Below are 11,860 nucleotides of genomic sequence, written 5' to 3'. Positions count from 1 at the left end.
TGTTTGGTCGACAGCAGACTCTGTCGCGGCATCTCTCGCTGCACACAGGTAAGCCCATGCTTTGCAGTTGGTTGTTACAGCACGGAGGAAATCTGTGCGTTCGTCATGGTTTGTGTAAGTGGAGGGGGAAGAAGGTAAGCAGAAGAGCGTGTGAGCCGTCCTCAGCTCCCTGCACTTAGAGCAGAGCGCAGAAACAGGACAGGATGTCAGAGTGGCATTCAGGGAGGTAACTAACATTTTATTTCTTTACAGCCTACCTGTAATTTATCTTTACAAAACGTGTAAATTCAAGTTGGTCTAGGTTCCGCTAGACCAGCCTGGAGATACCAACTGGTTAACCAAGCCTGTTAATCGAGTTCTGAAGAGAAGGCACGGCCTTTCTTACATCCAGCCGATGAGCTTTTTAAATGTCACTGAACAACAAAAGTTTTGACCTTGGTGATCTGGTGAAACTGAAAGGATTTAATATCTGTCATTCATCTTTGCTCTCATCATCCAGTTCTTCTGTGAGGCACAGGGGCTGGTCTACCCCATACCAACTTTCTTAAAGTGAATCAGCTTCAAATCAGCTGAGACTAACAGAGTTGGTTTTATACGGAATATGCACCTTGTCAGCCTGCTGAGGTGCACTGCACAAGATAAGAATTGAAAGCAAGAATTTCTGATGCAGTGCTGAAAAATATTGTTGGTATAATGCCAGCGTATGTTGTACCGTCTAGCAGAGCCATGCTGTAAAGGTTCAAATGCCCTGTTCTGTGGTGTCGTGGGGTTTTCTTAGTCCTAAGCTGTTCTACTGAACACCTTTCCCCTAACACTTGTAGCATTGTATTTCAAATTTAGAGCAGCAGCTCCTCAAAGGGAAAGGTTGTAAAAGCTGATATAATGTTTGGTTATTTTAATCAACTCTTTGCAAAATAAAGCCTGGCATGTACAAAAAATGTGCTGCCAGGATTTAGAAATGTTTGATTTAAAGTAAAGTCATATTTATTTTAAATTGTTTAAGTTGTGAAGCATCAGAAACTCATGATTAATTTGTTTAATTTCTTCAACTGTTGAGTGAGGTTTTTTTATTAGTTTGCGTTCGGAACTGGCCTAACGATACGGCGTTCCCTTTCCTCCCCACCCTCAGATTTTAATACAAAATCATCAACCATCAACTCTCTGCAACTGATCACATGGGCAACCTCAAGAATAACTGGACCCAAAAATCAAATAAAAGATGCTAGGTAAAGGAAGTAGTTGTAGATTATTGACCTGTTTCTCTACTGGCTCTGCTGCAGCTCTCAGAGCAGCAGTTGCCCCAGATTTCCAGTTTATAAAGTTTTATATTATCTGACTACAAATGGTAAAAGCAAGCTAAAAAAACCTAGCCCTAAACTACCTCCAAATTAGTTTTCTTCTGAATAATTCCTGTGAACTCCTGTAAGTTTGTAAAATGTTGAGCTTCCAAAGTACCTCATTCTGAAAGCTGCTCGGAGAAACCCAGAGGAATGCATGCTTGGTTATTGGCAGCTTTAAAGACAGCTTGCTTCAAAATGAAGGCTACATTTAAGGTTTTCTGCTTCTTTTTTTTTTTTTTTTTCAGAAGAGAGAAAATACAAATGCCACTTGTGCCCCTATGCTGCTAAGTGCCGTGCTAATCTGAACCAGCACCTGACCGTCCATTCTGTGAAGCTGGTGAGTACAGACACCGAGGACATTGTCAGCGCTGTCACTTCTGAAGGCAGCGATGGAAAGAAGCACCCTTATTACTACAGGTGAGGAACCAGACAAGGGCTGTGCACCAGACGCTGGAATCTGAATGTCTTATCTGCCTGCTAAGGACGTGTTACAGGGCCACCCTTCTGGTCTTGCAGGGTGGAACTGCAGTGAAAGTATTTGTCTTGCCCATATCCGACTTAGGCGCAGCAGCAAACCCCAGCTGGCTGCCTCGTGCTGTTTGACTTGGCTCGCCTTTGGGAAAGACTCTGGGGTTTGCTGTGGGGTTGGGCTTTTTTAAATGGCTTTGTGAGGCAGATGGGCTCTTAGAAGCCTCTTTAACTTTTTATGCAATGTTCGTTTGTGTTTGGAAACATCCCGTGGTGTACACAATCTAAAGCACTGTGCTTCCAGTTGCCTCTAACAGCTCCATTGTTTTCAGCCAAGTCTATGAAATCGAATAGTAAAGCGTAGTAAGAATTGTTCTATTGATACACACATTTCCTCCATTTGCTAGAGGTATATACCTTCAGCGACCGACATGATGAAAGAAAGAAAACCTTTAGGAGAATTTGCCTGAAAAATTAAAAGGAATTGCCCAGATAAAATGGTTATTTGGATGTTCTCCTTGTATGCAGTGTTGTGCGCTCTGCAGACTCTGATGTGCACTCTAGTGGCCAAGCAGATTACCAAATCACTCTTACTTTTAGTCAAAGTGCCAAGAGCAGATTTAATTACAAAATCATAGAAGTAAGAAATAAATGAGACCTGCTGGATTAGATTATCTAGTCCACCCCCCTGGGAAAGCAAAATAGTGCCCTAGAGTATGCACCTTTTAAAATGTTTTTGGCTTGTTTTAAATGCTAATGGCCTAATCAGAGCGAGAGGAGGACTCTGCAAAGAAGTTAAGTTAAATTGAAGGGTCCTTTCCATTGCCTCTCAGTACCACTTTGTGTATGCACTGGCTGTGAAATCTGTATCCCTGCTAATTATTTGCATAGCTGATGACTGCTGTTTTCCAGTCAAGCATAAGAAATGTTTGAACCCATTTTTACTTGCTTACACTGAAAGTGCCAGGCAGTTTTGCACAAGATCCCAGTTTGGCATGGGAACCATTCCAGGGCTTGAAAATAACTCCTGGAGTGTGCAGCAAGCTCTCCGTTTGTCAGTGTATCAGCCGTACTAAACATCTTGGCAAAGCTGCACTGCCTCTTATTGCCCAAAGGAATCAGCTAGGTGATGCGCAGCATCTGGAATCTGTAGTTTTTAATTAACTTTATGATTATTTAGCGTCATTATAGCATGTACAGGATTGTTGCATTGTGCCTGCCCTTAATCACGCTGGCATGGCCATCAGTTCAAAGGCAGTTCAGCAGACAAAAGAATTTTGCGGTGAACATTCAACAGCGAGGAAGAGAAGAAATCTGTGCAGTGAGTTTTTTCTTGCAGATTCAGGGAAAGGCAATACGCTTCTGTTTGTGGTTTGGTTTTTTTAATGTTTCTTATTCTTGAATTCCCTTCTGCCTGCAGCTGTCATGTGTGTGGGTTTGAGACGGAGATGAATGTCCAGTTTGTCAGTCATATGTCCCTCCATGTGGATAAAGAGCAGTGGATGTTCTCCATTTGCTGCACAGCATGCGATTTTGTCACAATGGAAGAGGCAGATATGAAGGCTCATGTTAACAGCAAGCACACAGGTGATGATCCCTCTCTCCCAGCTGCAGTGATCTCTCCCTTCCTTGCTTTTTAGGTGCAACCTTCACACTTTCCATTAGCACTCTACTTTCACTGAAACGCTTGCTAATTAAGGCCTGATCTCTCAAAGTTGAAGTGAATTGGACTCCAGCCAGGCAAATAATCTGGTAGTGCGGATCAATTTTCAAGCTTAGCGAAATAAATGAAGGACTACTTAGCCCTCCTTCTTCCTATTCCCCTACGCCCCAAATCCCCTCCCCTGTTGAAGTCGGTGTTACTTCATTTGTTCTTCTGACTGGCTTACTATTTCCTCAAAATCCTGGTTTGACTTCAGTGATGATAAGGTGACTTTGAGTGCTAATTGTGCATACCTGGCTGTAAGTTTGAAACACACAGTATGTTGAGCTTTGCTCTTCAGGGCGCTTGCCCCCCCCCAGCCTATCAGTTTGGATGTTTAGTTGACGCTGTGATTCAGCAATACCATAAATGTAACTTTATATTAAATAACCGAACAAGTCATGTGTTCTCTCTTGGTCCTGTTCGCTTAATAGCCAAACATAAGAGCAATAGCAGTTTTCAAACAAGCTCCATATGCTTAGTCCAATTAATGAAGTCTGGCATAATTTAAGGAGAAGAAAATTAGAATCCTTTTAATTAATTTCTCTTATAACACCAGGCAGAAGCATTTTGCTGCCACAAACTACGAACAGTTGTGTTGACAATACTGAACCTGAATTGCATCCAGCACAGTTTTTCCATTGCTAAGTTCCTACCAGGAATAAAATTGGGAAACAGGGAGGGGTGAAGAAGGAGAAGGGAGAGAAGAACGCAGTTGTTTGTGCTCACAGATACGCAAGTTAAATGTAACTACAGAAATACAAACTACTGCAAAGCTCTCAAGGGATTTTATGCCAGGATAGCTCTCAGCACTACTCCCTGCTCTCGGAGGTGTTTGCGTCCAACTCCACTTCACGTATAGAAAGTCAAGGCAAATGAGAAACGCCGCCCGTAGCCACGTGAAAAGCTTGCATCGGAGCTCAAAACTGAGCTGTACTCCACTGCATCTTTCTGTCGTGGCTAAAAGATTGGAGCTGCTGCTTGTCTTTTAAAGAAAGACAAAAACCCCCTTGTTCTTCCTTCACCCTGTCAAACTGAGCTATTCTGCTGGCGATTCAGCCAAATGCTTACACATATGGCAAATACAGAGAGTAAAAAATAGAATGGGTTTTCTGGGTCACTTGACTCCAGTCCCTTACCCTATGATGCTACCAAATCATAAAAGGCCTGTTTGTCAGGATGTTGGCATATGTCTTCAGACAAGTATAATTGTTTGAAACCAGCTACTTCTACAGAGAGGCAGCTGCAGATTTCTCTGCCTTAAAGATTAGGGATGTTTTTTAAATTTCCAGGGCATGTCTTAATCAGGACACACATACGTTGCTCTTGTGCCAGAACTGTCCTTTATCTGAAACAGCAGTCCCACCTCTTGCTCCCTCCACCTTTCTTCCTTCCACGGTATTTATTCCCTCAATATATTTATGGAGAACAACCCTCTCCCCTCTAAATGTACATCGAGCCTCTTCTTATATGAAACATGGTTTTCTCACTGTACCAACACCTCACTGCATATGTTCCTGTTAGAACCCCTGCTCTCGACATATGCAATCACAGCTGTACACGGTGAAATGAAGTAAGTAGTAGTGGCAGCGTAAACCAGCAGCCGCAACTGGGAATAGCTCACACAATAACATCCTGTGATCATATTTACCTTCCTTGAAGGCTCCCCCACACTGACTGCTCATACTCACCCCATGTTCTGCTCAAATTCTTCTTTTGTTTTCCTTGACTGTTTCCAACTTAAGCACTTCTCATTTGTAGCAAAAATTCTTGTAACTGGCCCTTCAGGTCATAACCTTGTACTCTGTACTATTAAATTTCATTCCATTTCTATTACTCTAGTCCCCAAGGTCAGTGAATCTTTCTATATGATATCCCAGTCATCCTCCCTATTGACAGCTCGGGTCATCAGATTTCATTAGTGCATTCCTACATTTTTATCTTAAAGGTGCCGCTCATCAGTTTAACGCCAGGCACATAGGTGCTGGTGTTTGCAGAGGCCTTGATCAGGGGACTTTATCACATAGAGAATATGAAGTTTTAGTAAAGTCTCTTTTTAACACAGCTCTGATTAAAACAAGACATAGGTGAGAGGTAATAATTTGCCCATCCTTGGCTCACGACAGTTCTCATACGAGAACTCTCACTCTTGTTCATTTCTAGGGTTTGGGGCTTGAACTTTGTGCATTTATTGCACATGTAAGGAGACTCTGATGGGCTTCAGCTTTAGATCCAGTTAAATAATGATTTTTAATTCATTATCTTCAATAAGAGGTCCTAATAAAAACAGATAAATCTTGAGACCACGCTGTTATCTCTCGCAATCATTACTGAGGATGCTCCTCAGCACAGTAAGTGAGATTAGTCTCCTTCACCCTTCCTCCCAAACTGACCCGTTGGACCCACATAATTGGAAAGGTGGGGAAGTTTGGCTTGGACCAGTAGGCACTTTTGGTTTCCACACCCCAAACCTAGAGAAGCTCTGTTTCCTTTCCGAGTGACAAGTTCATCATTTCTTTTGAACTCTGAGCTAATCAGTGTTTTCTTGGGATTTTTTCAGCCTGGTAATGAGGTAGAGTTGCATGCTTCCTTCCCACTACCGTTACAGACAGACTCAATTCTAGGATAAAGGGAGAGATGTGCTGCTGTAGACGCTAATAAAAAGGAAGGAGGTGCCACTACAATTTCTTAGCAGATCAATTAATTTTAGACTTGTTTATAAGCATGTTTGAATTTAACTTTAAGTAACTTTATTTATTTAAGTATTTTTCCTGAAATTTAAGACAGGGTAATTGAGATTCCACCTAATCTGCTGTACTAGTTATTGCTCTTTATTCCTGTTTTTCAGCTGAAGAGAGGAAGACACCCAGTGAATCTAACAGTCCATCTTCATCTTCGCTGTCAGCACTGAGCGACTCTGCCAACAGCAAAGAAGATGCAGATATAACCCCAAAACCCAAGGGTTCAAACAACCTGCTAGTCATTTCTGTAGTGCCTGGTAGTCAGACCTCAGTGAACACTGAAGAGAAGTCAGAGAAAGGTAAAAAGCAGTTAAACAAATACACTGTCACCTTCTATGCAGTCGATCCGGCCACAATGTAAGGAATACATTTTCCTGTTTTATTTTTCAGGCTTTGAATGTGTTTTCTGTAACTTTGTCTGCAAAACAAAAAATATGTTTGAGCGCCATCTGCAAATCCACCTGATCACACGGATGTTTGAGTGTGATGTGTGCCACAAGTTCATGAAGACACCTGAACAACTACTGGAGCACAAGAAATGCCACACTGTCCCCACCGGTGGGCTCAAGTAAGGAAAGCAAGTACACAAACTTTTACTGTGTTAAGCACCTCTAATACTGTGGGGATAGGACACAAGGGAGTCGATCAGAAAGGGTTAGTTAAATGATAATCCAGATTCGGGGCTTCCTTTTATTTAGTGTAGGCTTGTATCCTTATAGCAGATTGGTAACCTAGCAGCAGAGGTAGCATCCACTAGTCTTGAGCTGTAACAAGCTGTGGGTCTTTCCCTTTTCAAGTCAAATAGGAAACAGTATGTGATGGGTCCTGCAGAGAATGAGGCCGCACCACACAGAGGTGCTGGCAAAGTAAGAGGGTGGGTTTTTTTTTTTCTCTAAGGCAGCAGGGCAGAGCAGAGCACACAGCACAGGCTCTGTTCTGCACCTGGCTCGAAGAAACTAAACCCTGTACAGTCTCTGCAACTAGGTATGAAGTTATAACCTTCAAGGTTATAACCTTTGTAGACTCTAATGCAAAGTCAGTCCTCTCCAAGAATTAATAACTTTGATGCTTTCTGCTTTGGTTTGCATGCCCCAGAATGATCACTACTGTATAAATTAACATGTAATGAGTAATACGCTCAGCTAAGAAAAAAGCCCTTTGGCCTTGGCAGGTGTATCCTTTAAGGTCTGTTGGTGCAGAGCAGTGTTTCTGGAGAATGAGCGTGCCCATATGTCAAAGTTGGGCCCCTGAGGGAAGGGGTGACGCTGGGGTCATATGCTTGCTCTCTGTGGGCGGGCAGCATGACGTTATGCAAGATGCACGTCCCCGGTCTCTGTTTGTTCCAGCTGCTGCAGGCAAAGAGGCTGGAACCACTTCGAGCCCAGCTAGGGCTGAGCACAGGACTCCCTGCTTCCGTTGCTCTTGCTAAGCAAACTCATGTTTTCAGTGCACTGTAACTGTCACGAGACGAGCACGCCACGTTTAACGTTACCATGAGTAGCTCTATCAGTTTGCGCTGCTGCTTTTGAAAACTGGTTCTGTTTGCCAGGCAGCGTCTGGTCTCCAGCTCAGTAGTTCCATGAACTGGGATCTGTGGTCACTTGAGATGTGATGACTGAATCTGGGAAGAAGACCAGATTGAGAAACAAGTAGCGTGCCAAAGCGACGGGATGTCTGTCTTGGATGTACAGAGCAGTTGTCTAATGCACGTTGGGTTTAAGCTGCACAGAATCTGTTCTATTTACCGAGGAAAAACCATGACCTATGACTCAGACCTTCCTGACAGAATGGGAGTAACATAAGTTATTCCTGCCCAACTCAAGTAATAATTAGGTACCTTGAAAGCTGCACCTAAGAAAAAGCTCTGATTTTTTTTTTTTTTGAAGGCATCCAGAAGAGCCTGAAGAGATCTAAGTAAATTGTATTTTTCTGTCTCCTGTTTGCTGTGGGGAAGAGAAAAAAACATGATTCCTCCAGCTCCAGGTCAAAAACCTGAGATTCTGATCCAGAGAGCACCCAGCCCAGGAGAGGTATGTGTGTATAGACAGCCGAGTCCTCTGTTGCGATAGAGCTAATCACGTTAGCAGCCTCAGTGCCAGGCTCCCTCTCTGGATCAGAGTACTTGACGTGCACCAGGAAAAGCATCCGGATGCTTTAGTATCCGTTTGTCCTCCTGTATTACTCACTGTGCTCCAATGTCTCTCGATTAGCAGGTAGATTAATATTAGACCTGTATGTGCAACCAGCTGTAGCAGGGGAAAACACACATGGAGAGAGAGAGGATCTCTGCTTAGAGATGATCTGAAATGCTAGCACGCAACAGGCAGACCTGCTAAACAGCGACCGCAGCTCGGCGGCAGGTGGAGACGTCTGTAAGACAGCAGCCAGGTGCCTCAGTTGTATCTTTTTATCTCGACCTGCTCTTTAGCGCTCCGGTTAGATCTGGAAGGCAGTGTGCTTTGTTTAATACAGCGGAGATCCCTGGCAGGTAGCTGTCCTCACCAACTTCCTCTCAGCTACATGAAGCAGAAGCGGATGTGTTTTGGGTTTGCTGGTGTCCAGGCTTGTTCAGCTCAGGCTTCCTTCCAAGCTTTCAAGATTCCCTCCTCCAGCCTCCTCGGCCCTTCCTGGTCCAGGAACCAGGGGTGAGGCCCTTTGCCACGTCCACCCCGGTCCGGACGCTTGCTGCTGTGAGTAAGCGGAGCCCACATCCTGTTCCCACACAGGAACAGTTCCTGCCGTGGCAGAGGCGGCCGTAGGCAAATGCTGCCAAGCACACGCCCCCTTTGAGCGTTGGCTAGCTCATCTCCCAGAAAAGGGAATCCCTACGAATTATCCTAACAGACTGGCTTTCAGCTGCTCCTAGCAGGATACCCAGCAAGCTTATCGTTCAAGGTCACATAAAAGGAATTTCCTAAGCCTTTGCTGTACACATGATATTACAAGTTTATTCCGTCTTTACTTAAACAGCTGCTTTCATACTCATCTGTAAACACTCACTTTAAACCACTTCTTAATGGAAAAAAATGGCCAAAGCGACTTCGTGCACACTAGGAATGTCGTTACACAAAGTACCTGTGAATCAGTCACCCACGCTGCACTACCCGGCCTGCTTTGCAGAATCCTCCCCGACAAGGTAAGCCGGAAGATTAAAGAGATGCTCCTCCCAAGTCAATCAGTGGTTTCCTAGGAATGCGTGAGCTCCACTGCCATAATTTGCCATTAAATTGGCAAACTTCCTCTAAGTAGAGATGTGTCAAGGTGAAGCAAGTATTAGAAAGAGGCCTTACAGGGAGACCTAAGTGCCTTTGTCTCCTCTTTAGTAGGCCAGCGAGGGGCTGAGTGACAGGGTTAAACCGGGGCCGCGTGTCTTCAAGCTGAGTGACTTCTCTTTTCTCTGTCCCCGCCTTTCCTTGCTGTGTTGCCAGGTGCCCATTCTGCATCTACTCCACTAACCGCCCCGCAGCGATGGAGTGCCACCTGAAGACTCACTACAAGATGGAGTACAAGTGTCGGATCTGCCAGACAGTGAAAGCCAATCAGCTGGAGCTGGAGATGCACATCCGAGAACACCGTCTTGGCAACCATTACAAGTGCGACCAGTGTGGCTACCTGTCCAAGACCGCCAACAAGCTGATTGAACACGTGCGTGTTCACACCGGTGAGCGCCCTTTTCACTGTGACCAGTGCAGCTACAGCTGCAAACGCAAAGACAATCTCAACTTGCACAAGAAACTGAAGCATGCTCCACGCCAGACTTTCAGCTGCGACGAGTGCCTGTTCAAGACCACCCACCCTTTTGTCTTCAGCCGCCACGTGAAGAAGCACCAGAACGGGGACTGCTCTGAAGAGGAGAAGAAGGGCCAGTATTCAACCTCCAAGGAAGCCAGTCCACTCCTACCAGTGAGCAGCTCCAGAAACCTCCTGTCACCCCTCTCAGTTATGTCTGCCTCCCAGGCCCTGCAAACGGTGGCTATGTCAGCTGCCCACGGCAGCGGGGCAGAGCCAAACTTGGCAGTGAAAGCCTTGGCCATCAACGGCACTTCCCTGTGCTTTGATAAATACTGGAACTCAGAGTTTGCCCACCTTATTCCTTTAACAATGTTTTTCCCCAAAAACCACTACGAGCTCACATTCCATCCACCCAGACCTCAGACTGCACCGGGAGGTGCCTCTTCACCGAAACACTCCTTCCTTGCCTACCTTGGACTAACAGAAAGGGCAGAAACTGTCTGAGGGCAGTTACGTTCTGTACCAAAAATACCCCAACACACCCAGCAGGTATACATTGCTGCAAAACGTAGACCGAAGAGGTAACGAACACTTGTACTATATCATTAGTAAGGTTTAGAAAATGGCTCTGTGTGTATACTTATTGCATTGACATGAAAGCTGCTTTATTAAATCTTCAAGAGGTGACCTACTGCATACTTCTACCTTCAGAGGCATGTTCCCAGTACTCTTATCTAAGAAACTATTTTGTCTTGTTAAGCTGAAAACGAGTGTCCTTAATGGCAATCAGCACTTGTAAGATTACATATTGATGCATTTTAATTTGGGGGCTTTGTGTGCGTGCGGGTGCGTGAAAGAGAGTCTGCCTGCAGCGTGCCACGACATTGCTTTTGCACATCCCTTGTAGTGGCTTATTTAATTATCATTCTTTTCCCCTTTTCACCCACGTGCTCCCTCCCTTCCCTCCGTCTCCCCCCGAACTGTAGAGCTGCGAGTAACTGTAGAGGAGTAACGCTCGGTTCGGGGTGGATTGGTGTATTATTTCCGTGCTGGTTGCAGCTTCCTCCTTTAGTTGTTTGCTGCCCTGTACTCTGTTGTCAAGGTTTGAGGATTTGGGGTAGAACGGCTGAGGAAACAGTTGCTTTCAGCACTGCAGGACGAAAGTACGACAATGAACAGCGTGTGTGTGTACACACAGCCACCGGCATCGGCCGTGCGTGCAGGCTGCACACCCACACAGCAGGCCCAATTCCTAACTCGTACACAGGTGTAACAAACACCTGCTTCTGGGCCACAGCATACAGCTTTTGTTTTAAAAGGGCATATAAATATTATATATATATATATACACACACATACTGTATTATGCAGTGGTTACCTTTTAGTTTGCCGGAACAACTTGTATAACTAGAATTCTATGGTGAAAAAAAAAAAACAAAAAAACCACCAAACCAACAAGGGGATTAAAAAAAGGGTAAGGATAAATTCTGGGTATAAATACTCAGACTAAAAAAAAAAAGGCAGTTTTGCACAGTGCTTTAGTCTTGCACTAGTTTGTTTCTCACTTGCAAAAAAAAAAAAAAAAAAAAATCAGGGGGCTGACGGTAAGACGACTGTTTATTTGAAAAGGTACCAGTAACTCCTTTGAAATATAAAGCTATATAAAGATTCTGTCTGAACCATACAGTTCTTTTTTATACCCTCAGCATTTCAGTTGTACTTGCAAATTCTACAGGTCTATCGCTACCCTCCATGCTATTAGTTAATACTTTGTTCCTTCCTGTTAATGGCAGATGGGGCATACCCTGCTAGGAAGCTACCTTTATACTTATTTAAGGCTCCTACTTGTGGTCATTAAATGACATGGTATATGTAGC

At 44.4% G+C, this 11,860-nt stretch overlaps 1 protein-coding gene across 1 annotated transcript in view; it reads left to right on the top strand.

Annotated features, from left to right (window-relative positions):
- Positions 1-10,487, top strand: part of ZNF827 (zinc finger protein 827) — a 79,376-nt gene extending 68,889 nt beyond the window's left edge. The window contains exons 9-14 of the mRNA XM_035899193.1: positions 1-48; positions 1,586-1,757; positions 3,229-3,395; positions 6,359-6,550; positions 6,642-6,819; positions 9,680-10,487. The exon at positions 1-48 is cut by the window's left edge and continues 39 nt beyond it. Of these exons, the coding sequence (XP_035755086.1) occupies positions 1-48; positions 1,586-1,757; positions 3,229-3,395; positions 6,359-6,550; positions 6,642-6,819; positions 9,680-10,487 (1,565 nt within the window). The remainder of the gene's footprint in view (positions 49-1,585; positions 1,758-3,228; positions 3,396-6,358; positions 6,551-6,641; positions 6,820-9,679) is intronic.
- The last annotated feature ends 1,373 nt before the right edge of the window (positions 10,488-11,860 follow it).

The sequence above is a fragment of the Egretta garzetta genome, unplaced genomic scaffold, assembly GCF_000687185.1.
Source record: "Egretta garzetta isolate BGI_Z169 unplaced genomic scaffold, ASM68718v1 scaffold258, whole genome shotgun sequence".
Taxonomy (NCBI): domain Eukaryota; kingdom Metazoa; phylum Chordata; class Aves; order Pelecaniformes; family Ardeidae; genus Egretta; species Egretta garzetta.
The sequence above is the reverse complement of the archived record's forward strand: the minus strand, read 5'-3'. Positions and strand labels throughout refer to the sequence as shown.